We start from the raw sequence: 26702 nt of genomic DNA, 5'->3' as shown, positions 1-26702 counted from the left end.
CTGACACTGTAGTGCTTAGCTAGGAAGAACTAGCTGGAGAAGCAAATTGCTGTTTTGAAAGAGAGAGATTATGCTGTAGACCTCTATGTTGCCAGTACTATCCACATTTTGAGTATAATCTTTTTTTTGACATCCTAAAGTGGAAGAATTTGCATGCTAGAATCTGCATGTGAATACCTCAATTCAGCAAGCTACTTAACAATAATAAGCACAAGCTTAAGCATGTGCATACTTTCATTGATGGATTCCATTTAGTTTAGTAAGATGATTCATGTGCTAAGTGCCTTGCTGAATGAAGGTGACTTTTTAGGGGTAAGGAGGATGGATGACAATGAAGTTTAATAATTGGCCACTGTTTATGTATAGAATTTTCTTGGTTATTTTGTCACAAATTGTAAGCCATTTTTTTTTAAATTTCATTTACAGCAAGTGATGAATGAAGCACATATTTGCAGTCACATTTCTACAGGTAAAAAAAATCAATAATTGGATGCTGGAGATAGTATACCTTTGAACTTTGTATAAATGCCTGTAGATCCTAATTGTTTTTCACTGTTAACACATTTTGTTAAAAAAACAAAACAAAACCAACCCCCCCCCCCCCCCCCCCGAAACCACAAAGAACAAAAACCTACTAGTTTGGAAGTATTTTTTGTTCTTTCTATATGTTAGAAAATTAAATATGGTTTTGATAATGTATGCACTATATCTGAATTGAAATATAAATACTTTGAAACTATAAAGCACATTTTATGACTTAGATCTAATGTACAAAAACAGTTATGTGAAACTTTTCTGTCAGATCATTTTGCAATACAATATTAAAATCTTTGAGGTATTTGGTGCTTTCAGAAATGAGATTCTATATTACTTTGCAATTTTTTTGTATTGTAGTGAAAGGCTAAATTGTTCTACAGAGTAAATTTTGTATTATCTCTGTTTTTTCAGTAATTAAATTACAGTTCTTATTTTATATTGAAACAAGAATTTATATTTTTTTAAATAAGTACAGTAGAGATTTTTTCACTTTGTTCTTTGAAGCCAAACATCATAATCTTGTCTCAGTTTTAAATTGTGAAAATAGGTTTCATTTCTAAATTCTGGCATATCAGATTAAAATAAATACCCTGAAACTAACAACATATGAAAAACCACATCTGGCCAAATTTTCTTCTCATGCACATCAACCCAGCTAGATGTTTGTCCACTTTAGTTCTGCAGAAGCTGTTAAGAAAATACTTTTGAATCTTCTACTTGTCTAAGGTATATATCATTGACAAAATGAATATCTTTAATCAACCTTGTAATGTTAAAAATAGTGCTGCACACAGGGTTATAAACAAATTGTAGATGGGTTTTCTAATGTTTTTGTCTCTGCCTATTTTAGTAAACAAGGAAAAGTCTTTGTATCTAAATTGTTTATCTGTGTGTAATTGTTCTCCCTGCATTAAATTTACAAAATAGAAGTGTTCTTTTAACATGATTCTTTTTTAGTGAATTGAATTGTGTGGTGGCTATAAAAATGTGAAGTAAGATTTCATGCCTTTTTCTCTTGCCAAGGACATCCAAACTCTGTCCAGAAGGGTGTATATCTAATTTTTTTTTGATGTATGTGGTTAGGTTTCCTTCTGGAACTTCAATAGTGTGGCTTGAGTTACTGAGTGTGACCCAGAATCACTCCCCTGCTGAGCTTCGTTTAACAGAGTATGCTCAAGTATGCTTATGGGAATTGAACTGTCTGATAGCTGGTTATGTCTTTCTGATTCTCAGAGTAGAGCTCCACCTTGATGAACCCAGTAGAAATTAGTTATTTGGTCTCTCTAACAATTTTTCCCTGCGTCCTGCCAGACACGATACTGTTTTTTGTTCCTGATTTCTTAAAGGACCCATGACTGATTCTCTTTTCTCGTATATTTTAATCATTTAACCAATCTAGTGGGAAACATGCTTGAGAGAAACACTGATGGTCTGAGGAATAGAAGCAACGTTTGCTCAATACAGTAGAGCTAAATGTAAACTACAGAAACTTTATAAATCTCTAGCAATATTGTTATCTTTCTCTCTTTTTGTGTGTGTGTGTGTGTGTGTGTGTGTGTGTGTGTGTGTGTGTGTGTGTGTGTGTGTGTGAGAATCTGTTCAAAAACTTCCACTAAATGGTTAGAGGTAGGGTCACCAAGTTTGGTATGCAGCTTTATCTTCTAACTTAAAGCAAGGTCAGGGTTTGGTTGTCCCAAGACAACTGGAAGCCCTGGGAAAATGACAGTTTTCCATAACATGCAAAGGGAGGGGCTGCTGTTTGGAGGGATCTGATATGAGAGTGGCCACTGGGGACAGAGAGCCCACAGGTGAGAGCTATCCTGCAGTGTGTCCACTGGGGGCAGCCAGAACACCAAGGGAATGGCCAGCAGGGCTGGTGTTTCTCTATCTTGACTGCCAGCACGCCAGGTAAGTAGCCCCTTACTCCAAACCATTTCCCCTCTCCTGGGTCTTGGCCACAGCGCTGGACAGGGAGGAGAAAAAGGGCCCCGGTGGCTGGGGGAGGGGAGATTTGTGGGAGAGAAAAGAGGCCCCTGGCAGGAGGAGGAGCTTGGGGAGGGGACAGGAGAAAACATCCCTGGAGGCCGGGAGAGGACTGAGGGGGGAGAAAAGGCCCATGCTAGATGGGACACCCGTCCTGAGCCCCTCTTCAATGCCCTACCTCGCCCTCAGCCTCCTGCACACCCTACACCACCAGCCCCCTGCCTTGAAAGACCCCGAGCAGCGCTGGGTAAGTCTGCTAGAATACTATGTACTACATTGTACAAACAGGTTTTTTTTAAAAATGTTTGTGCGTATCTGAAAGGAGCCAGAACATTCTCTATTGCCTCTAATAACTATAAAATCTTCTCAGTACCATTGAATTAATATCTCATGCAAACTTAATTGCATGAGTAATCTTGCCTGCATAAAGGAGTGAAGAATTGGGAATGAAATGCAAGACTGTTTTCAAAGAATGATTGCTGTTAATCATTACTAATAGTAGGACTACTGTCATGGAGACCTAAGGTGTGATCCCAGTGATAGTTGAAATGTTTTGAAAGATTCTAAGTGATTTAATGATGTTTGTTTACCCCCCCTTCCCCCCCCCCCCCCCCCCGGATAGTCTGCACCAATAGTGAAGCTCTTAAATAATAAGTGCCAAGTTAGGTGCAACTTTTCTAATTTAAAATGCAGGATATTTTGTAATGCAATTCTAATATATTACATTGCTTTTGTTTCATGATTTTATTTTGTGTTCCTAGAGATTTTTCAAGAATGAAGAAGTTTTTGTAATAAAAAAAATCACTTCTGAGCAAAACAGGGAAAATATTGCTGAGAAGTTAGCTGCTGTTCATACCTTTTAGTGTAGCTGTACTATGACATTTATTTGCACTTGCAAGAATACCCTTGATTTGAAGTTTTATATTTAGAGGTTACGATTAAATTGTTCTCTTCTGAGCATGATTTAAATTATGTATTTCATAGATGAGAAATCACATTTTATACAAGTTTCCCTAGAATTAGAATTCTTCATTGTGTTCATATTGTACTCAGTCATATTGTACTCAAATGTCTGTACAGATTTTAAATATTAAAGTGTTCTTATTTTCATGTTTATACAGATTGAAATCATTCAGGGTAAGAATCATCTTCTGTTCCATTTGAAAGGATGTCTTAGGTAGCATTTTTCTCTCTGGATTCCAGACTTATCCTTTCCATCAATAAGTGTAATGGGAGCACGTGTATAGAAGTCAATAATTTCTTGCACAGAATCAAACTTCTGTAAAACATTAAACAATTGAACATGTAAATTCTGAAAGTTCTTAATTTCTGAAATGAAGAATCAAAGCAGTGACCCACATATAAGAAATAACTCCCCTCCCTAGCTCTACTCCACATACTACCATCCATTTCATCCCGTTTGTGCTTCCTGTGGACTGTAGTTTTCTATGCTTCATATTATATTGAGACAAAGTATTTTTTGGGGGGGGGGGGAAGAGGAGCAGAGGATTTTAAACTCTTGAAATCAAGCTAAAATCCAGCAAACAGCTGTCTGTGTCTGTGTGTGTGTGTATGTATTTTAAAGTGTGGCATTGCCCATAAGGGATTAAAATAACTTTTAAATGCTGATGTCTCTTAATCTAAAACCTAAAAAAAACAAAACATTCAGGGCAGGCTGCTTGAACTGTTATATAATATGCTTCCTAGTCTTTACTGAAATTCACTTCTTCCAGTGAATATATTGAGCTCCTGGCTTTTTAACAGCATTTTCCTACCAGGTGTTTTGAGGAAAGTAAGATTAAAACATACCTTAAAAAAAAAAAACCTAACCAGTTGGGAATATATTTGTGCGGTCATCTCCCACCCTCATTAACTTTAATGAGATTTGAGAGTGCTTAGTAGCTCCCAGAAGATGCTTAGCTCGTTGTATGATCGGGTCCTCAGGGAGTTCAATTTAATATATAAAATATGCATGTAAACCTGTACAGCTGTGCCTTAATTGCCAGCAAAATGTAGCAACATTTATTTTAAATTTGGTGTATTTTTCTCTTACATGTGTTCATTAAGTTATGGCTTTGTACCAGTCTAAATGTCTGAGGTTTTAGACTAATGCTGTTGGTCACCATGCTGCAGATAGAGAGGTAACTATTTTTTAGGATTAATTCAGACTTCAGTTACTACAGTTTTTCTTTTTCATAAAGAGAGTAAGACCTAAATTTGTCCTTGGCTAGATACTTAAGTCAAGCAGTTAATTTTCAGAAAGCTTCCCAAAGAAAAGTATGGAAAAAAAAGATGATAAAATCTACAATCATTAGCAATCTGTATAGGAAAAATAAAAAAACAGAAAAAAGTAGCTGGATTAAACAAATTAAGTTTAAAAAATAGGAAAAAATTAATCCAGAAGTGGAAGTATGCTGCAGAAAATATTTCCATCTTTAAGTAAGTGAAGATAATACATTGGAGAGAGAGTGGCAAAGTACAGGTCTTGAATACATGGACTGTAGCTATATTTTTCTTTGTCTCCTACATGCAAAGATGAAATTCACCTAATTTTTAAGTGTATTAATCGTTGCTAAATACCTCCTATACTTTTGAAAAGCATTTAAGCAGATAGGGAAATTGCAAACTGCCATTTTACTCTAATTGTTGAAGCCTCATCAATTGTTTACCCTTTGAGACAACCTGAGAAGAGAATAACCGAGAGAGCAGATTTATTCCATCTAACATGCAGAGGCAGCTCTGATGAATGGTACATGGTGCCTGTGATCCTTCACTGTACCTACACCCCTACCCTGTTCAGTGAATCCGTTCTCTAGGTGCTGGTGTGAAAGAAATAAATGCTTCTCTTGGAATTGTCTCTTCTCTGGAGTTTCCCAACACTGCACAGAAACTCTGTTCAGCAGGAGACATTAGCTAATCTCTATTGTTTGATTTCTGTGAAAGTTATTTTCTTACACACACACACACACACACACACACACACACACACACACACACACACACACACACACACACTCACTCATACCGTCAATATTAAAATAATGGAGGATTTAAGCCAGTTCTCGTAGTTGTAGATTTTTCTCAGCTGAAACCAACCAGTATTACAATAAGAACTGAGAGATACAATTAAGATGCTTATTTTTGAAAATAAAACAGCATTGTAATCTGAGTACTTTTGGTGCAGATCTGATGTCTAGGGTGTGAATGTGTCCTTTGGACAAATTAGAACCTACTTACAAATTCTGACTTTTGGGTCCTTCCCATCTGCTGAGATGCAAAGTTGGTGTATCTGCCCTTCTACTATTATCGCATCATTGTAAGACACTTTTCCCCCCTCAAAGTTATTTGCATTTATAAGACCATAAAGATCTCCCCTCATCTCTTCCCCCTCTCCCCCCAAGTGTGAAATGTCTGAAACTTGGCAGCATTCTGTGCCATTGTATGTGTCCTGAACTGTCAGTTTCATTCCATTTATGAGAGAGTTCTGTCTTCTGTTTTGGAGCCTTTTTTATTTTGACTGACTCCATTAAAACAATCTCAGCTGTGCATCTTGTGAATGGCAAGATGTCATTCACCAGCCTCCACTTCGGTGGTGTTGCTTGGAAGAGAGTCATCCAAAAATGTGATGCTCAGTTTATTGATTTCACTTAAATATTCACAAGGAGTGACTGTGCATGGTTTTTTTAAATAAAAGGTTTGGAAACTTAGGCAAAGTCTGGTCACAATGTCAAGTGAAGACCAGTCCCTTCTCCCTTGTGAGAGAGCAGAGGTAATATGCAAGGAGCCCTTCGTGGCAAGAAGTTCCAAGAAGCCGCAACACTTGAAGAGTCAGACAAGCTTGAATGTATCTCCCTCTCTTAGTGAGATGGAAACAGCATCTCTATTTCTCGATCTTACTGTGATTCCAGGAAAAGGTCTAGCAGGCTCAGAGCTGACAAACAGTATTTCAGAGCATGTCACAGTCAATATTAGTAGACTCCAGCAACAACTTGTGGATGAGCCCTTTGAATCTAAGGGATAGAACATCTGTATTCTTGGTGTAGATGGCCCCTTTAACAGCTGAAGTTAACAGCTGGAATCTACACTGTGATTATTAAATTATTCTAACCACCTACTTCCAAATCTAACTCATTGTACCTGAGCTGGGGACCCTCCCTCATTGCTAAACCTGCCTTCACTGAAGGGAATCTGCCTTCAGAACTTAGGAGTGCTGTCAGGGGCATAAATTAAAAAATGGAAAAAATATTCAAAGAAAATTGTGTGTGTCATTTCAAATCTGTATAGGCCAGAACTGTTCTTACTCAGGCAAAATTCCTGCTAGCTTTAAATGGGAATTTGAGCATGTAAAATGAGGCCTTATATTATTCCTGTGACTTAGCAATTGCTTGAAATGCTGACATATTTGAAATTAAGATTTTGAAGTGAAACTTTTAATGAAACACCTAACAAGTTAGTCTTTTTTATTCTAGGTGTTTTATAATTAATTCCCTATAGTATTTAGAGCTGTTAAGGGCAACAGGTAAACAATAAAGTAGAATATCAGATGGTATTTCACTCACATTGTCTCCTCTGAGCCCTGTTCCCAATGCATACTGCTGGCTGTCTTCCAGAAAACGTATTTTAATATTGTATATCTTGTTTCCATAATATATGACTAAAACATATGGTTCATCACTTGAATTTGTTGAACAATCTCTGACCAAGAATGTCTCATCCTGCATGACAAATGTATAACATTAGTTATACCTGTACATTCTAGTAATGTATTCACATAAACAGCCCAGAGGTTTTGAGTAAATTTCACAGGATTATTTAACGTGTGAACTATACAATGAATTACTATAATCAAAATATATTTTGTAACATGCTGTATTTGTTAAAGGGTGTCTTCTGACACTTTAACAGACTTATTAATGAAGTTAAGAGATTTAAGTAATGAATTTCATTTAAATATAATTGTATATACAAAATAGTGAGAAATATAAGGCAATGTATATTGTCCAATAGAATGTTTTAACATGGAAGTACCTTTTTCAGATTATGATGTTGAAAAAATTGATGCTAAAAAGAAAATATTGAATGTGAAGAAAGAAGAGTAAGAAGATAGGAGGTGGTAGGAGTATGATATCAAAGGTATTGTATCTAATAATAAAGTTTTGGTTCATGCACCTCAGCTGCACCTGAATGTACAGTATAGGAAAGGAATGACATGGACTATCTATAATAGAATCCATGACACAGCCACATATTCTGTATGTTATATATAGAACCTCTTAATTTATTTGTAGAAAGATGTACATTTCAAAATTTGAATTTTCACATTGAATTACTGTAGCTGCATTTGTAATATCTTTTAAATGTGCAAATATCTACCAGACTTAATTCTAAAAATAGAATTGCGCAGAAAATTATGTAGGCTCCATTTCTACGTACACAAACTTAACACTGCACACTTGTGTTGCCCTTTTTTGTCAAAAGGACTTCATGTGCATAAATGTGAACAAGTGCTTCAGGGACATTAACAGTTCCAGTGAAGTCAAGAAGGTTGTTCACATACATAAAGTGAATCATAAGCCTAAGCGTTTGCAAAATAATGGCCTCAGATTCTTGGGTTTTCAGGGCAGGAGCACTTCCTTTAGTGATTGATTGGAAAGTGCCTGTAACATTTTGTGTTATACTGTCATATAAATAATAGTAGCACTCTATTAAGAATTCACTCAGTTTTGCATTTAATTAGCCATGGGATTACTCACCCTCACAATAAAAGTGGTCTAGCAGGGAAAATAAAGTGCGTCCTTATTGACAATTACCATTTCACATATTTTATTTCTGGAATAGAGCATTAGTCCTGAGTGTGGATTATTTGCAACTTATTTTATGTGTGCAATATTTTTATACTTCACCAAGTGTAGTGACCACACTGAAAGTATGGTAAGAAAAAATATAAATGTATGTTGCTAAGTAGGTACTTATAGTAAGCCTAGATATCACACAATTTGTTTTGAGATACTGCTTGCTTGATCAATTAAGCTAATACCTTTAATAAAATACTTCAGCAATGCCTTAGTATTTATTAGTCAGACTACATAACAATTATGTGTACCAGGTAACCTGAACTTCATTTTTCCTATTTAAGAAAGGTTATTAATCTTTATGGGTCTTAACCTGCACTTATTGAGGTCAACAGCAAAACTCTCCATGTCCTCTATGGTGCAAGATAAAATGCTTTTTTGGTGTCAAAATTAACCCGAGAGAGAATAAAGAAGTGAAGAAAGAGGGCTCTTTTATTATTGGAGGACATACACTGAAATGGATTTTGAAAATATATCTCTATATTAATGGAAGCTTTCTTTAGCCCTCACCACGAGAACATTAAAAGACAAAACAGGACTCTCTTTTTGTGCTGGAGTCTTAATGTCTTAGGATGAGTATGAGGTGGGATATTTGCAGGTGGCTAAGGGAGTTAGGTGCCCAACCCCTATTTGACTTTCCACTAATAGAAAATCGTGTGTACCTTTCCCTCTCACGACAGCAGGAATAAATACTTTGAATAATGTACTTTTTATATCGAAGACTGAAATATTCCGATAAGTACAATCCACAAATGTAGCTCTTCTTTGCTGAAGTTATCCTTCCCAACAGAAAGAGTAGTTTTGGCTGTGATCCAATTTACAATACTGGAAAGCCATGTTCTGGTGAGATCTCCTGCAGTCTGGTTGTGACTAATGACATGCTTTTGTTATCTGCTTTTCTTTTTCTACCACTCTGCTGTACTCAAACAAAAATCTCTCTTTTTTTGTTTTGTTTTGTTTTGTTTTTGTTTTCCAAGCCTACCATTGTGAGGATGGCCAGTAAGGTTCAGTGCTGTCAAATATACCAGTGTAAAAGCCTTCAGCTCTTCTAGGCTGCTTCATGCTGATTGAAAGTTCTTTGGGGAAAATTGAGCCCTCTGGGGAAACGAGAATGTCTCCCACTTACCTTGGTTTAAAAATGTGAAAAAAATGACCTGAACAATGTTGTAAATTCCTTAATTTGCTTATTTAACAAGAAACCAATCTGCAATATTTAACTATAAATGAGGCTGATTTTAGGATGTTATTTATTTAGCAAGCAATAGCACAGTATTGATTCTGCTGTGATCTAGCATGGTTGGAGAAAGAAAATGTGAAAGAGGATCTTTTATTTGACCAACTTCTGTTGGTGAGAGACAAATTTTAAATATCCTGGGCTTCATTTGCATATTCCCGGGTGCCGCCATTTTTAAATCCCCTTTAGTCCAAACTCCATGCCCACGGCTACACGCAGCACGGAGTAGGTAGTTCAAATTAAAGATCCTAATTCTTGTGGAATGAGGAGTAATGGTAGTTCGAATTAGGATCTTTAATTCGAACTACCTACTCCATGCCGTGGGTACGGAGTTTGGACTAGGGGATTTTAAAATGGCAGCGCCTGGGAACATGCAAATGAAGCCTGGGATATTTAAATCCCGGGTTTCATTTGCAACTCCGCTTGCCCTAATTACCCTACCTAGCTTGAACTAACAAGCTAGTGTAGACGTACCCTCAGAATTAAACCCATTGGCTATATACACTACAAGGTTTTTGTGCAAAAACCCAGGGAGCGTCCACACCTCAAATGCGCTTTTGTGCAAGGAAATCAAGAGTAAAATGGCAGTACAGAGGTGTGTTTTCCTTTTTTCCCCCCTCCTTTTATGAGGCATAACTCCCTTTTGTGCAAGAGTTCTTGCGCAAAAGGGCAAGTGTGGATGCTCCAGAGAGATTTCTTGAACAAGAAACCCCTATGGGAAAAAGCACAGTTGATCTGATGGCATTCTGTGAATGGCCAGCAGAGCTTTCTTGTGCAAGAGTGTCCATGCAGAGTGGATGCTTTTGTGTAAAAGCACATCGCTTTTGCAATGTGGACGTGCTCTTGCGCAAGAAGTTTTTGCACAAAAACTCTTGTGCACAATGCTTCTTGTGCAAGAAGCATGTAGTGTAGACATAGCCATTGCTTTAAAGATTAGTGATACTTACAGTGCTCTTCTGTAGCAAAGCCTCTTCTGCTTTCTGACGATCAAATTCTCTGATATACCAGTCATATTTATTTAAATCCTGAAATGTGAGATGTTATGCTTAGTATATAGAAATGAAGTCATTTGCAGAAGCAAAAGCTAATGAAATAGATACAATTTGCATTTGAAGGACAATTGTATTCACACAAGTGATGATGATAATAATTACCTACTAGTATAATTATATTCAAATAAACCTTTTGTAAAAATCTGTGCTTAAGCAAGGTATGATAAATCCACAATTGGTCTGATTTTCAGAGTTACTGATTGTGACACTGACAAGTCAGATGCCAAAGTCTGCTGTCACAGTTGAGTGCTGACAAATATGTGTCTGGAATTGTTTGGCTCATCTCTGTATTAGTATTGTTAAAATCAGTAGTAAGAATATGTTTAGATCAGTAGTCTCCAACCTTTTAAACCACAAGATCACTTTTTCAATGTAATTGCAATATAAGATCTACCTCAAACCCAAATACCCATTTCCCACTTGCTTCCCTCCCCTTCTTCGAGGGCTTGCACCACCCCTTCTCTGAGGTCTCCCGCTTCTCCCTGCATTCCCCTTCATCCTTCCATCCTCACTCACTTTCAGTAGGCTGAGGTAGGTGGTTAGGGTGCAGGCTCTGGTCTTGGGCCAAGGGGGTCAGGGTGGGGGATTGGGGTCCAGGAGAGGTTTCAGGGTGCAAGCTCTAGGAAGGAGTTAGGGTGCAGGGGGACTCATGTCTGGAGCAGGAGATTGAGTACAGGAGCAGGTTCAGGGATGGGACGGGTACAGGGTACACCATTTAATGGAGATGGCTTCTGGGTGGTGGAGCAGTGGAGTTAAGGCAGGCCTACTACTGCCCTGGTCCTTCACTACTCCTCAGAGCAGCTGGCATGTACAGCAATGGCACCATGTGGTGCCCCTCATCTACAGGCACGGAACCCACAGCTTCTACTGACCATGGTTCCCCATTATCAATCAATGGGAGCTGCAGGAGTGGTGTCTGCAGGCAAGGACAGCATATACAGATCCCCTGCTCTGCCTTTTTCAGTGGCTGCAGGGACATACCAGCCATTTCCAGGAGCAGCAGTTACCACAGGGATAATTACTCCAGCCATGACTGGTTAGGCATTTTAGAACTCACTACTCAAAGAATTACATTTAAGCGTAAGAGAGAAATGAAAATTATGAAATGAAAATTACACAGACCAGTCAAAACCCAAAACTAATACAATTTGAAAGCAGTAAAAGAAGCAAAAACAAGAACCCACATTTGTGGGTTGGGTTGGGTTGGGAGATGAGAGTGAAGGACAGTGTGTGTTTGTGAGTGACAGGAACACACACGTGTGTGTGTGTGTGTGTGTGTGTGTGTGTGTGTGAGAAAGAGAGAGAGAGATTTGCATTGCCAAACTCCATTCCCTTCTCTCTGTATGGAGATATGTGGTACAGGAGTGGGGCCAGGGGAAACACCCTGACATCAGTGCCCCCCCGTTTCCCTCCCACGCCCTGCACAGCAAGCAGGAGGCTCCTGGAGGGTAGGGAGGGGTCAGCTCCAAGGCAGAAAGCAGAAGCAGCAGGACAGTGGGAGGAGTGCAACTGAAGTGCTAACGCTTGATAGTTTCCTGGCCAAACCAGTCAAGATCACCTGTCATAGGCTCCAAGATCTACCGGTAGATCCTGATCTACTGGTTGGTGATCACTGGTTTAGATTATTAAATGCTTGTGAGTTGCTCCATGAATTAATCTCACTTCTTCAATCTGTAACCTATTTTGTAAGGTAATATTTAAGTGGTTGTATTGTGAACCTCTGTTACTATGTAGATCACCAGGCAGAAGAGAAACCAAAGCAAGCGTGAAGTGCTGATCTTCAACAAAAGGGCTATGTCTACATTGGCATGATCTTGCGGAAGAGTTCTTGTGCAAAAACTCTTCCAGAAGAGAGCATTTACACTGGCATGTGCTTTTGCGCAAGAGCATCCATGCCAGTGTGGATGCTCTCTTGCGCAAGAAAGCTCTGATGGCCATTTTAACCATAGGGCTTTCTTGCTCAAGAAATTCATGTTGCCTGTCTACACTGGCCTCTTGTGCAAGAACAGTTGTGCAAGAGGGCTTATTCCTGAGCGGGAGCACCAGAGTTCTTGTGCAAGAAGCACTAATTTCATACATTAGAACTTCAGTGTACTTGTGCAAGAACTCATGGCCAGTGTAGACAGGCAGGAAGTTTTTGCGCAAAGCAGCTGCTTTTGTGCAAGATCGCGTAAATGTAGACACAGCCAAGGTGTTATATCTTGCACAACAGGAAAAATCCATCAACACTTGATGGTCTATTTTGGAATGTTAAAGAGCACAAAGGACTTGCTGTGCCCTCTCCTTCCCTGTGAAGATCTCATGCAAATGGTTTCCTCTCGTCAACTGAGTTTGCAACTCATGAAAAAAAGAGAAAAGGCGATAAAACCCCCTAAGCAGTAACTGTAGCTTTGCACTGCTTAGACTCTGAGGAGAGGGGGCAAGGTTTTTTAGGCATAAGCAAGAGATCCCCAGCTGCTTATCCTGGGTTAGCCCTAAATGACAACACAGAATTGTGGTTCTCAATGGGGCTCTGTGTGCCCTCAACAAGTTTCAGGGGATCTGGGAAACAGGTCTGCCCAGAACCAAAGTCTGAGTCTTGCTGCGCAGGGCCAAAGTTGTAGGCCAAGCTCTGCTGGGCTTACACTGAGGACATGTCTACACTAGTGAGAAGATCAACGCTCTAGAGGTCACTCTTTTAGCATTCAGTTTAGGGAATGATGAGAGCAGCCCCTGCTGGCATCCAGTACTCCTCGTTCTGTGAGGAGTAGGGGAAACTGTGTGCTCCTGTTGGCCTCCTGCTGTGTGGATGCTGCCACAGCTCGGCTTAAGATTCCCTGGAATTGCATACCTTATGTTGACCTGCCTGCTCTAGTGTTGACTAGGCTTGCATAAGTTAAAAAAAATTAGTTTTGAATGTACCTTTCTTTTAGTTTTTTAAATTATACATCTTTGTGTGTTTAACTGTATAGCTATCAAATTAATACAACTTTTAATCTACAAAATATACTGAAAAATCAGTTGTGGCATGGGTGGATCTTGGAATTTTCATAGAATGTTCTGATGACCTCAGAAGGAAAAAGGTTGAAAACTCCTGAAATAGAGCTTGCTTATTATAGAAGTTTCAATTGCCTTTGGAAACTTAGCTATGCAATAAGTTAGTCTTTTATGTTTTCCTGCTGTAATGTTGTAAAAATAACTTATTTTCTTCTGCTATTTAATTGATTTTGATATAGTTTATTATAGGGATGTGAAAGTGTGAACGGTTAACTGAAAAGTCTGGGTTTATTGGTTAACGTTCATGGTTACACGCTAGCTCCTGTCTCATTCCTTGGGAGCCAATGGTAGCAGCACAGGGTGGCATTTATATCAAAGCTAGCTCCCCAGGAGTTGGTGTGTGTCAGGAGCTGGCTTAATAGCCTTCTCCCAGCGTGCACGGGCTCCTGGTAAGCTGGCTGCTGCCCCTCGTTGCTGTATCAGAGGCAGCAGCAGCGGAAACCGGTATGCGCTGGGAGCTGGCTCCCGACATGCACCAGCTGCCACCCTGGGCTGCATGTGTGGTGTGGGTAATCATGTACCCATGATATTTTCAGTAATTAAATGTTTAGCCAATTACCTGCTTTTTAACATCCATAATTTATTATAGGATTGGCTACAAACATTGTTTTTAGTGTGGGTTTGTTACTGGTCTGGGGTAAATGACTCATTCTTTGGGACTGAGAGTAACCTGAATATTGCTGCGATTCTTGGTATAAGCCATCTGTTACAAACGCATTTTTAGTACCTGAGAAGATGCTCTGTGACTCTATATTTAGGCTGTTATAACACTTGAGTTTATACTTGATTATTGCTTGGTGAAATCTAAATATAGAATTCACAATCTATTTGTGGTGTATTCCCCGATTCTTAGCAGTCTGCCCTGAGGTTAATAATCATGCTTGAGTCACTATAAGCAGCATTGCCCTAATCACCCACAGTTTCTTGGGTGCCTAAATATATAGAGTTAGTATACAACTGTTGTGGATACACCAGTGTGTTCACATTCAGAATATACAATGATAATATATTAATGATAATATATTTTTGTGTGTTTGTTACAACCATCAGAAGTGCCACTGTCCATAACTGGGATCCATGGTAATACAAATAATATGTACTATTTCTACTACATATCTTCAGTAAGAAATTGATTCTTTAATGTATCTGAGGGTTGTTTACCTTTTCAAAAGGTTTTGTAGGATGTTGTGTTTGCAGATTTACATATATATGTTGTGATCTACATTCAGAAGGATTCTGCTTTTGTGGAGAGGATGATCCTTCAGTTGATCCATTTTTTATGTTTAGTCTGGATCCTATGAACATAAATTAATGAGAGAGAAACCATGTTATTCTGTACTTTGACAATCAACTAATTTTGCCAGTATATGTGCCTTATTGAAAATACCTTTTAAGCGTACTGTTTATTATTTGCAATGGTTACAACTAAAAATAAAGGGGCCCAATTCTAATCTGTGTTATATGGAAATAACTCCACTGATTTCAGACTCAGGCATTTAATTAATTACTGATTTTTTCCAATGATGCTTTTTTTTTCATTCAAGGTTGATGCACAATAAATATCACTTGCAAATATTAAATGTATATGGCTTGTTTACAGTTTATTTACAACAGAGTCTCTAAGAACTCCATGGTAAAAATATTCAGCAGAAAATATTTATGGTTAGCTCTGTGCTATAAGGGAAACAAAACCTTTCACTGTATTTTATACCATTTAATTTCCATGGATCTATGTTTGTAGGCTTAGCAGTGCCTGGTCTGGGGTACATTAGAGCCACTCACAATCCCACCATTTGGGGATGCCACATATGTCCACCCATTCAGAGGAATCTCTAATTGTTCAAAAGCTCTGTTGCTCTACTAAATGTGGGTCTGCTCAATGAAGTCGATGGACTTTGGCTCAGGCCCTGTAGTCAGAGTTCAGAGAAGTGATATCCACTATTCATCGCTCGGCTGGAGGTGTGGAAAGCAATCATACATATCTACTTTTCTCTACTCAGTCAGCAGCTAATGTGTATATATAATATCAGAGTAAAAGAGGATTATTGGAACTATTTAAAATGTGCCATAAGCATGTCACTTATGTAACAAGATTTTGTTTGTTTTAGAAAAGGTTACAAAAATGGTAATAAGACAGGATATGCAAAATGTGAGTATCTAAATCGTCTATCTTTTCTGTCTGTCACACGGGCCTGCTCTTTTTAGGTAATTGTATTTCATTGTTTTATCTATATGTCTATCTTTTTTTATTGTTCTAACCATATTGCAGGGTATAATAATGAAGATACCCAATCTTGAAAATAAGCTATTTAAAAGAAAAGTAATAGTTTTCAAGTGCTTAGTATTAATGCATCTTTCTGGCACGTATGTACCACATTTCTAGTTTCTAACAGTATTAAATTTATTTTTAAAGACCTTAAACAATGCCCATTGAAATCAGTCAGAAATCTTCTATTGTCTTCACTGGGCGTTGGATCAGTTTCTAAATGAAGGCTCTGAGCCAAATGCTTTAAAGGTCTGGAACTAAGCTTCTAATTTTGTATCTGCAATCAATTTTGTATGTCAAATTCTGGTTATGTCTACACATCTACTTTGTAGCTGCAAATAAAATGCCAAAACTCTGTCATTTGCATCCACAGTTAATTGTAGGTGCAGAAGTAATTGCTGCTTTCTGGGGGAGGAGGGAAAGGCAGCCTTCTAAGCAAGATTTCATATGCTCTACGACAAGTCGGGCATAAAATCAGTGTAAAGTCCGCCGCTTTGTGTGGCACTGTGGTGCAACAGCCTGGAAATGCTGTTGCAGTCATGAGTAATATTTTTTAAAATTGAGATTCTGATTGATTTAAATATAACAATAGAACTAGTATTAAAATATTATTTTCTGAAAACTTTTAGTTTCATTTATTATTTCCCACAAGAAAATTTTGGTTTTTGACCAAAAAATACCTCCCAAAATCCTTGAAAAAAAGTTCTGTGTGACTATGAAGAGACTGCTCTTCACTGATGCAAAATGTGAGTATCTAAATCGTCTGCATTCAGTGCTGGTCATCAGAACCAGAAAGATGCAGACAAAATGAATAGAACTAAACAAACTCTCCTGGGTTTTGGGCCAGCCACACTCTAGACCACTATCCTTCTCATGAATACCCCTCAGGTGACACACCTGACTTTGTGCTACTCATTCAAATGATGCGGCCTCTCTGTTCCCAAGCCATGCTAGCTTGACAGGCACAAATGAGTTTGACCTTTTCCTTTAGAAGCTGGAGAGAGTAGCTGATTAATGACTCAAAACCAGCTTCAAAACAAAACATGATTTGTACTTGGATCCCACAGGTTACAATAAATAAGTTCTGTGTGCACATTTCTCCTTACCTATACTTTAATCTTTCAAATATCTAAAAGGGTGTCACAAGGAGGAAGGAGAAAATTTGTTCCTCTTGGTTTCTGAGGACAGGACAAGGAGTAATGGGCTTAAAGTGCAGCAAGGGAGGTTTAGATTGGACATTAGGAAAAAATTCCTAACTGTCAGGGTGGTCAAATATTGGAATAAATTGCCAAGGGAGGTGGTGGAATCTCCCTCTCTGGAGATATTTAAGAACAGGTTAGATAGACATCTGTCAGGGATGGTGTAGATGGAGCTTGGTCCTGCCTTGAGGGCGGGGGGCTGGACTCGATGACCTCTCAAGGTCCCTTCCAGTCCTATGATTCTATGATTCCCTAAAAGTATCTGTAAATTCCTCTCAGCCCAGCTAATCCATTTGTGACTAGGAGAAGTGGACTGTATTGTTGTCAACAAGCTCTCTCTATCTTTGAGTGTTGCCTTGTATGACTGTCATCTCACTGATGGTCCCTGGACAGCCTCAGTAAGTTTATCTGCATGGCTTCCTTTTGGTAGGCCTGAGCCTAGCCTGGGAAAGAATAAATTATTTTTAACCTACACAGAACTGTGTAAGGGGTATTCCCAAACAAACAGCTTTCCTAATGTTTCCCCAAGGATTCGTATGTCAGTTTTTCCTCTAATAACCCCTTTTGATCTAACTGCATAGCAAGTAACTCATCATAAACAGACACATAGGCACATATTGATCAAAATTAATGCAACTATTTTCCAGTTCATCATAGAAGTGTTTGTGCAGATACATATTGTGACACTAGGACTTATCCATTCCAGTTTTACAGGGAGTTGGTTTTGTGTGGAATCTTAGGATTCTTACCTGAGCCTTGAAAACTTTTAGTACTTGAAATACAAGGAGGGCTAGAAGAAAGTGGTAAATAATGTTAAGTATAAATGCTGAATCTGCTATTAATTATGATAAATGCAAAGAGAAAAATATGAAAAGTGTAAACTCCTTTGAGTTTCATCAGGGATGAATTTGGATCAGAATAACGAAGAGAAGGAAAACGTGGGATGAACGTAGCATGAAAAAAATTCTAGCTTAAGCTCTAATGACCACAGAGGGAAATAGTGTTAAGGGTTGGCTTTTTCCATATCTTTTCTGCACTGTGGCATTCAGAACTGGGGTCGAAGAGGGGATTAAGGGATCAGAAGAGGCAGTGGGGCCAGGGGCAATTGGGAAAGGTGGAGGTCAGGAGAGACCTCAGGAGAGAAGGCAGCAGGGGCCAATGTACCCAAATACAAGTTTGTCCAGGCTGCCATTTTTCCTAAGGTTGACCCTGGCAGGAATGGCCTTAGGAGAGGGTGAAGAGTGTGACCGCTCCTTCTCAGCGTCAAGTAGAGCAGAAGAATTAAGTTTTGTGTCTTGCTTACAACACTCTTGGTGATACATCCCAGAATGATGTTTGCTTTTTTGGTTAAAGTGTTACAGTGTTGACTCATACGTAACTTATGATCCACTTTCTGCAGAACTCTTTTAGGCAGTCATTTCCCATTTTGTATGTGTGCAATTGACTGTTTCTTTCTAAGCGAGTACTTTGCATTTTTTTTTATATTGAATTTCCTCCTATTTACTTCAGACCATTTCTCTAGTTTGTCCCAATCATTTTTAATTTTGATCGTATCCTCCAAAAACCTGGTAACCCCTCCTAGCTTGATATCCTTAAACTTTGCAAGTGTGCTCTCTCTGCCGTTTATTTAAATCACATTTATCTAGACATTGCACAGAACAGGATCCGGGACAATTTCTATGGACTGTCATTCTGTATCTGGTTGACTCAACCACTGAGGATTACCCTCTAGGAATGTTTTTTTAACCAGTTATGTACCCACTTTATATCAGCTCCGTCTAGGTTACATTTCCCTAGTCAGTTTATGAAATGGGGTAAAAAATGTTATTAAAATCAAGATATCATATCTATTACTTGCCTCCCATCAACAAGTCTTGCTACTATGGCAATTAAAGCTATTGCACTGGTTTGACATGATTTGTTTATGACAATTATTGTATGCTATGTAGTAGGGTATGTCTACTCTGCACGGTTATTTTGGGATACACAAGCTGCCCGTTATTTCAAAATATTTTCGAACTAACGGGCTTGCTATTTCGCCATTCCAATAAACCTTACTGCACAAGGGATAAAGGATGGCTCAAAATAGTGTGTTATTTTGAAATTTGGTGCCAAATTTCAAAATAAGCTATTTTGAAAGTACGTATCTTATTTCAAGTTTAGGGTGCTGTATAGATGCACCCTGAGAGACAGAGACAGACTGCTCAAAAATAAATGCCAAAAATAAATTCTGAAGCTTCAGAATTATTTAATAAAAAACAAATTAACCAAAGCAATAAAAATTATACTGTAGGGAACAATCCTGCAGTATAATTGGTAGGCAACAGGGCCTCATGCAAAGTCTGTTTAATTGGATCCTTTCCATTGGGTTTGTATCATATTTTAAATTTTGTAATAATATAGCATCATAGAAATGTAGGACTGGAAGGATTTTGATAGGTCATCTAGATCTGTTCCCTGCACTAAGGCAGAACTAAGTGTTATCTGATCAATGGTTCACTACCTATTTACCATTGTGACCTGCTTTCTATGTGCTATGTGGGCTATATTCACACAAAATATACACTACCTATATGGTCCCAAGGATGTTACATAGGCCTGAGCTGGGTGCTGATTCCATAATCAACTTCGGTAACTTGTTCCAGTGATTAACTATCCTTACAGTAAGGAAGTTTTCTCCCATGTCTAGCCTAAATCTTGCTGGCTACAGTTTAAACCACTTATTAATTGTTTTGTCTTCAGTAGGTAAGAACAGTTTATCATCCTCTTTTCAAAATTTTATGTACTTAAAGACTGTTACCATGTACCACATCACTCTTCTCTTTTCCAGACTAAACAAACCCATATTTTAATCTTTCCTCATAGGCCATGTTTTCAAGTCCTTTAGTCATTTTTGTTGTTTATGAGATTTAGAATGGTGAAAAATTATCACTGACCTCAGGGAGGCAGTGGGGAAACTAGAGGCTATTGGGGAGTAACAGTGAGTGATCTAGAGAAGGCCAATAAAGTGTCTGTTCTTATTATTAAAAATAACAAGGGTACAATTACTAAATGATAGTAGAAAATGAGCACTATCATGGCATTGAACTGTGCAGTCTTCCAGGTGCAGGAGTTTTGACTTCTTCTGAAGCACCCAGTATAAGCCCATGCAATTCCTATATTCCTACCTGGATGCAGGATTATATTTTGATTTTTGCTGCCGTGCTTGGAAAGATGATTCCAATTCCTTCCTGAAATCTGGAACTTAATAAATAAGAACATATTATTCCTTTTTACATGTAAATTGCACAGCACTACAGGCAATCCCCGAGTTACGCGGATCCGACTGATGTCGGATCCGCAGTTACGAACGGGGATTTCTTGCCCCGGAGAACTAGAGCAGCGGGATGCCTGGTCCCGCTGCCCGCCTTCTCCGGGGTGAGAAAAGCTGCTCCCCATCTCCCTGGTCTGCTGGCGGAGCCAGCAGACCAGGGAGACTGGAGCAAAGCGGCGGAGCACCGGGGGCCAGACCCGCGGCAGCTTCCAGATCAGCTGGAAGCAGCGCGGGTCCGGCCGGGTGCTCCGCTGCTCTGCTCAGCGTCTCCCTGGTCTGCAGACCAGGGAGACGCTGAACAAAGCGGCAGAGCACCGGGGGCCGGACCCGCGGCCGCTTCCAGATCAGCTGGAAGCAGCGCGGGTCCGGCCGGGTGCTCCGCTGCTCTGCTCAGCGTCTCCCTGGTCTGCAGATCAGGGAGACGCTGAACAAAGCGGCGGAGCACCCGGGGCCGGACCCGCGCTGCTTTCAGCTGATCTGGAAGCGCCACGGTTCGGCCCGGGTCCTCCGCAGCTTTGCTCCACGTCTCCCTGGTCTGCTGGGGGGGGGGGGGGGGGGGGAAGCAGCTAGTGCCCCCCCAGCAGACCAGGGAGATGTGGAGCAAAGCCGGGGGCCTGTGGTAGAGCAGGTGGGGCACTGCCGGTTGGTCCCGCAGCACTGCTCCTTGGCGCTACTGGACCAACCCGGCAGCACCCCAGCTGCTCTGCCCCAGGCGTCCTGATTCAGCTGCTGATCAGTTTCATCAGGACGCCTGGGGCAGAGCAGATGGGGTGCTGCTGGGTTGGTCCAGTAGCTCCGAGGAGCGGCCGCGCTACTGGACCAAGCCAGCAGCACCCGAGCTGCTCTGCCCCAGGCGTCCCAAAGTCAGCCACTGCTGAAACTGACCAGCGGCTGACTACAGGAAGCCCGAGGCAGAGTTGCTCTGCCCTCGGCTTCCTGGAATCAGCTGCTGATCAGTTTCAGCAGCAGCTGACTTGGAGACGCCTGGTGTTCTTACCTTGAATCTGTATGTAAGTGGAACTGGTGTCCAGATTCAGCGGCTGTTGAAACTGATCAGTTTCAGCAGCGGCTGATGCCAGTTCCGACTTACATACAGTTTCAACTTAAGAACAAACCTGCAGTCCCTATCTTGTACGTAACCCGGGGACTGCCTATAAATGCAAATAAGAATGTACCTAATCACAGTAATAGAAAGCAGGAAATTAATCTATATTCATGTATATTGCAAAGTGATTCTGTAAAAAAGCTAATGGGCCAAAATCAGACATGACATAAATGGGCTAAACTATCGATGTCAGTGGGAATAATTTATGCCAGATTGAATGTCATGTGGTGTATATTCTACAAGATAACATTTGGCCTCACAAGCTTTCCTGATACTGAACATGGAATAATATAAAACTAAAGCAGAATGCTTTCTAGAAGAATGCAAAAGATCCTTCTTTTCCTTTAATAGATGGGTAGAATTAGTCCTCATGTTAATGGGACCAATATTGTTTTCTATTGTAGTCAATGAGAATTAAGCCATTGACCAAAGTGAACACAATCAGGCCCTCAGAAGTCTGGAGCTTGGTCATATCATGGCGAAAATGGCAGGAAATTAATAATGTTACTTTGTTACTTTGACATATTTATGCTTTTTAGGAAGGAATTTCAAAGCATCCTAAATGAGAGGGAATCCAGATAAGTTTTACAGGCAGTCCCCGGGTTACGTACAAGATAGGGACTGTAGGTTTGTTCTTAAGTTGAATCTGTATGTAAGTCGGAACTGGCGTCCAGATTCAGCCGCTGCTGAAACTGACCGCCAGTTCTGACTTACATACAGAATCAACTTAAGAACCCCAAGCGTCCCCAAGTCAGCTGCTGCTGAAACTGATCAGCAGCTGATTCCAGGAAGCCCGGGGCAGAGCAACTCTGCCTGGGGCTTCCTGTAGTCAGCGCTGGTCAGTTTCAGCAGTGGCTAAATCAGGACGCTTGGGGCAGAGCAGCTGGGGTGCTGCTGGGTTGCTCCAGTAGCGCCGCTCCTCGGCACTACTGGACCAACCCAGCAGCACCCCATCTGCTCTGCCCCAGGCGTCCTGATTCAGCCGCTGCTGAAACTGACCAGCAGCGGCAGAATCAGGACCAGAGCAGCTGGGGTGCTCCTGGGTTGGACCAGTAGCGCCCAGAGCGGCGCTGCGGGACCAACCGGCAGCACCCCAGATACTCTGCCACAGGCGTCCGGAGAAAAGCCCAGTCTGCTGGGGGGGGGAGTGCTTAATAGCTGCGCCCCCCCCACCCCAGCAGACCAGGAAGACACGGGCGGCGGACCGAGACGCACCGCGGTCCCGCCGCCTGGGTCCTCCGCGGCTTTGCTCCTAGTCTCCCTGGTCTGCTGGAGACCAGCAGACCAGGGAGACTGGGAGCAAAGCCTCTGAGGACGCCGGCAGCGGGACAGCCGCGGGGCGTCTGGGCTGTCCTGCTGCCGGCTTCCCCCGTGGCTTTGCAAAGTCTCGGGGAAGCTGGCAGTGGAGCAGCCCAGGCGCGCCTGGGGTGCCCCGCTGCCCGAGCCCCCCCGCAGCTTTGCAAAGCCGCGGGGGGGGGGGGGCGGCTCGGGCAGCGAGGCAGCCCAGGTGCGCCGGGACTGCTCCACTGCCGGCTTCCCCGCGGCTTTGCAAAGCCGCGGGGGGGGGGGGGGGGGGGGGCTCGGGCAGCCCAGGTGCCCCTGGGCTGCCCGAGCCCCTCCGCGGCTTTGCTCTGCGTCTTCCTGGTCTGCAGACCAGGGAGACGCAGAGAAAGCCCCAGAGTACACGGGCGGCAGGACCGTGAGGTCCCGCAGTCCGTGTACTCTGGGGCAGCCCTGTTCGTATCTGCGGATCCGATGTGAGTCGGATCCGCGTAAGTCGGGGACTGCCTGTAGTTGCCTAGGCACATCTGCAAATCCTATTATGTACCCTTCTGCATCTTTAGGCATCTAAGGTCATGTCTACACTAGGAAATTATTTAGAAATAACTAAATTCAAAATAATAATTCCGCAAATAACTATTTCAAAATACGCTTATTCCCCTAGGAAAGCAGGAGTACACATTTTGAAATAACCAGCCTGTTATACTGAAATAATGGGCTTGGAAGTGTGGACACTTAGCTTTTTATTTTGAAATAACTCCTTAATGTAGACAAAAGCTAAATGTCTTTGAAAATCTGACCTTTGGCTCCTTCAGAAATCCAAGCCTTACATTTGATTTACATGAGAAATAAGTGTGATACTGGTTTTTATACAGATTTAGCCAGTTCTAGTTTAAATTCCTTGTAAAGATAAGCTTTCCATTGCTTAGTAGGTATTCTAAACATCTCTCTTTTCAGCTGTTGCATACATAAAGACTGGAGTTTAATAGTATACTTCTTTTATGTCTCGTCCCCTCTGAAATTTTGGTCATCATTATTCTAAAAGAAGTAATCAGAATATAAGACCAGACCTTTTTCTTCTGGAGCCCAATACTGAATTAAAAAAAGTGATACCAGTTATATTATCTGAAAATTTGGCCCAAAATACTTTGCTCTTATAGTAAGAATATAAAAACAGGGAATCTGCAATGTACTAAGTACTAACCTCCTCCTTTTCCAGGAGCCTGCATAGAATGAGGAAAACAATAGATAGTGAATATTGAAAGCTTTCAATGAGAATAATATACTATTTTTATATTTGTTTGCTTGTTACCACAGGATAGATATGATTTAGCAAAAGTGATTTAATACCTTGACTTGGGCCAAATATAATACTTGACGAGTCAGATACATGCATGGTGCAACTGCATTGGAGCCACATCAACCATGAATTTGATCCAATGATCCTCTATTAAATGAAGTGATTGTAGGATTTTGCCATTTCTTCAATGAGAGCAAGATCTGGAGCAATATTTCAAATTGACTTAGGTAGGCAGTGATCCAAAGCCCATTGAAATAATGGAAGTCTTCTCACTGACTTCAACAGAGCTGGATTAGACTACACAACCTGAATTTATCCATGTGATGAACTTCGTACTTAGAGATTCATTGATTATAAGGCCATAAAGGACAATTGCAATCATGTAGTGAGTCTGGCCTTTTGCATAACAGAGGCCACAGAACTTCCTGGATTCTTGTTTGAACTAGAGCAGATCTTTTAGAAAAACATATGATCTTGATTTAAACATTGGCAGTGATGGATGTGTGTTTGTGTGTAAACCTGTGTTTATTTTATTTGCTCACCTTCCTGTTGTATATCAGTAGTAGAGGATCGAATAGCAAAATTCTAGACAGGATATTCTCAAGGAATTTTTGTCTTGATTGGAAGTTGAAAATTTCAGCTCTCATACTGAAATTTATATTCATGATTATTTCTAGCCAAATTTCTATATTTAAACATTATAAAAAGTTGATGATTGAACAATCAAGCATTGAAATGACATCATTCTTATCTGATAAGGTTAATAAGGAAGTTTATTTTGCAAATTGGGATAATGGGGAATTCCAAGACTCTGTGGGAGGGGGCAATTTTAGAGTAGAAGTCTGCAAATGCTTCCAGGGCAGTATGAGCTGCAATTGTATCTCATTTTCCCCATGTTAAAAAAGATCATTATTAGACAGGTGTCTAGTTAGTTAGTCATAGGACAACTGAATGTTCTGAAAATGAACAACAAATTATATTTAAAATGTATTTTCTTTATGGAAAAACCATATAAATTGTAAGTTCATAGAAATGTAGCAGCATAATGTAGAAATTACTAAATTTTATAGTTTTTACAGTAAAGAATAATAACTTTTCTATATGGATTTGAACCATCCATAGAATTTTATAGAACTGTAGGTATTATATTTTCTATAAGGTAGTTACAAAAACCTTCCCAACTATAGAAAAGTTTTCATTTGCTATTTATTTTTATAACATGTATTAATGCAATTTTCTATTATTTTCAGTTTTATTAGCCCTGTCTTTTCAGACTTTTGAAATATATGTTGGAAAAAAAGATAAGTTATATATTTTTTTGAAATGTACTGTCAAACCTTCATTGACATTTACAGCAGTTTGCATGTATGAGATGTATTCTTATCTAAGTGCTTGGGAAAGTAGATTATGTGTACAGATCTCATTTAAGTAAGTAACTTTACATTGATGTGTCATTGACAAAGTGGTATGTTGATAATGTATACAAAAATTACTTACTTCATGTAACTCCTTAACAGAGAGGTGTCTAAAAAGAAAGAAATAGATGCAAAACATTTCATTATTGTAATATAACTAAGGGATTGTGCCCCCTGCTCACAATACTTGCCAACCCCCCTGTCTGGGGATAGGCAGCTCCGGCTCTCCTCCCAGCCTTTGAGGAGGGCTGGGGCTGCACCAGGACCAGTCTTTTGCCTCCACCCAGCTGCCAGGGAGGGCTGGGGCCTTGGTCGCATCAGCCTTGGTCTCTCCGCATCCCCAAGCTGCTGGAGAGGGTTGGGGTGGAGGCTGCAGCAGCTACAATTCTCCCCCCAGCCACTGGAGAGGAGAGGGCTGGAACGGGGCTACAGTGTGGCAGCCCCCCTTCTCCACATGGATCCTAGGGAGGGCCAGGGTGGAAGTGGGTGGGCCTTGACTCCTATGGACACAGAGTGACATGATGACTCACTCTATTGTCCTGCAGGGAATTTTTTGTATATATATATATAGAGAGAGAGAGAGAGAGAGAGAAAATTCTGACTATTTGAATAGTTTTATGACATTATCAATCCTCAATTAATAGACCATGGTATAGTGAGTTTATCACTACTTTATAAATTCAGAGGCTGAATTTATAAAGACATACATTTGTTGGAGAAAAAAGTTATGGTTTTCCATAAAACTGTAGCATAACTGGAATTAATCCTGGTAAATGAGAAATGTACATATGAGATGTTTAAATTTTGGAAATATGTATGTGTGTGTGGTGGTGGAAATTTGTATAATTATGAGATTTCTTCTCAATTTTTGTAGTATGTAAAAAAAAAAATCTCAAACTTTGATTACAACTCTAAATGTACGTTCTCTAAAGAATAAAAATCATTTTAAAAATGAAATGCTCAAAGTGGGTGGAATGAACAGTGTAAGGAGGAGAGATACAGAAAATACAAACAGGTATAGCGACGTGGATAATAATCAAGGAGGCCCCAATACAGCAGTGCAGTTAAACCTGATCTTAATTCCCCTTGGCAATGTCCTAGGGAAGTGCTTTGCTGAATAGCGATGGAT

At 40.2% G+C, this 26702-nt stretch overlaps 2 protein-coding genes across 7 annotated transcripts in view; one reads left to right on the top strand and one right to left on the bottom strand.

The window, feature by feature from the left end:
* The window catches only part of ZNF518B (zinc finger protein 518B), a 52234-nt gene that overhangs the window by 10043 nt on the left and 15489 nt on the right, over nt 1-26702 (top strand). For 2 of the 6 annotated variants that reach the window (XM_014576096.3, XM_075930730.1), the window contains exon 3: nt 427-469. In XM_014576096.3, coding sequence (XP_014431582.1) covers nt 427-469 — 43 coding nt within the window. The other 4 variants (XM_075930731.1, XM_006128177.4, XM_006128179.4 and 1 more) reach the window with 3 other exon arrangements.
* LOC142829499 (cytokine-dependent hematopoietic cell linker-like) lies at nt 3117-24254 on the bottom strand. The gene is made up of 7 exons (XM_075929178.1): nt 24209-24254; nt 20327-20402; nt 17909-17949; nt 14856-14989; nt 10554-10631; nt 7080-7235; nt 3117-3799 (listed from the first exon to the last, which is right to left on the bottom strand). The coding sequence occupies exons 1-7, from the start codon at nt 24252-24254 to the stop codon at nt 3665-3667; spliced, it is 666 nt and encodes a 221-aa protein (XP_075785293.1). The 3' UTR covers nt 3117-3664.

Source organism: Pelodiscus sinensis, chromosome 5 (assembly GCF_049634645.1).
Source record: "Pelodiscus sinensis isolate JC-2024 chromosome 5, ASM4963464v1, whole genome shotgun sequence".
NCBI classification, from domain to species: domain Eukaryota; kingdom Metazoa; phylum Chordata; order Testudines; family Trionychidae; genus Pelodiscus; species Pelodiscus sinensis.
This window is presented reverse-complemented; position numbering and strand designations above follow the sequence as displayed.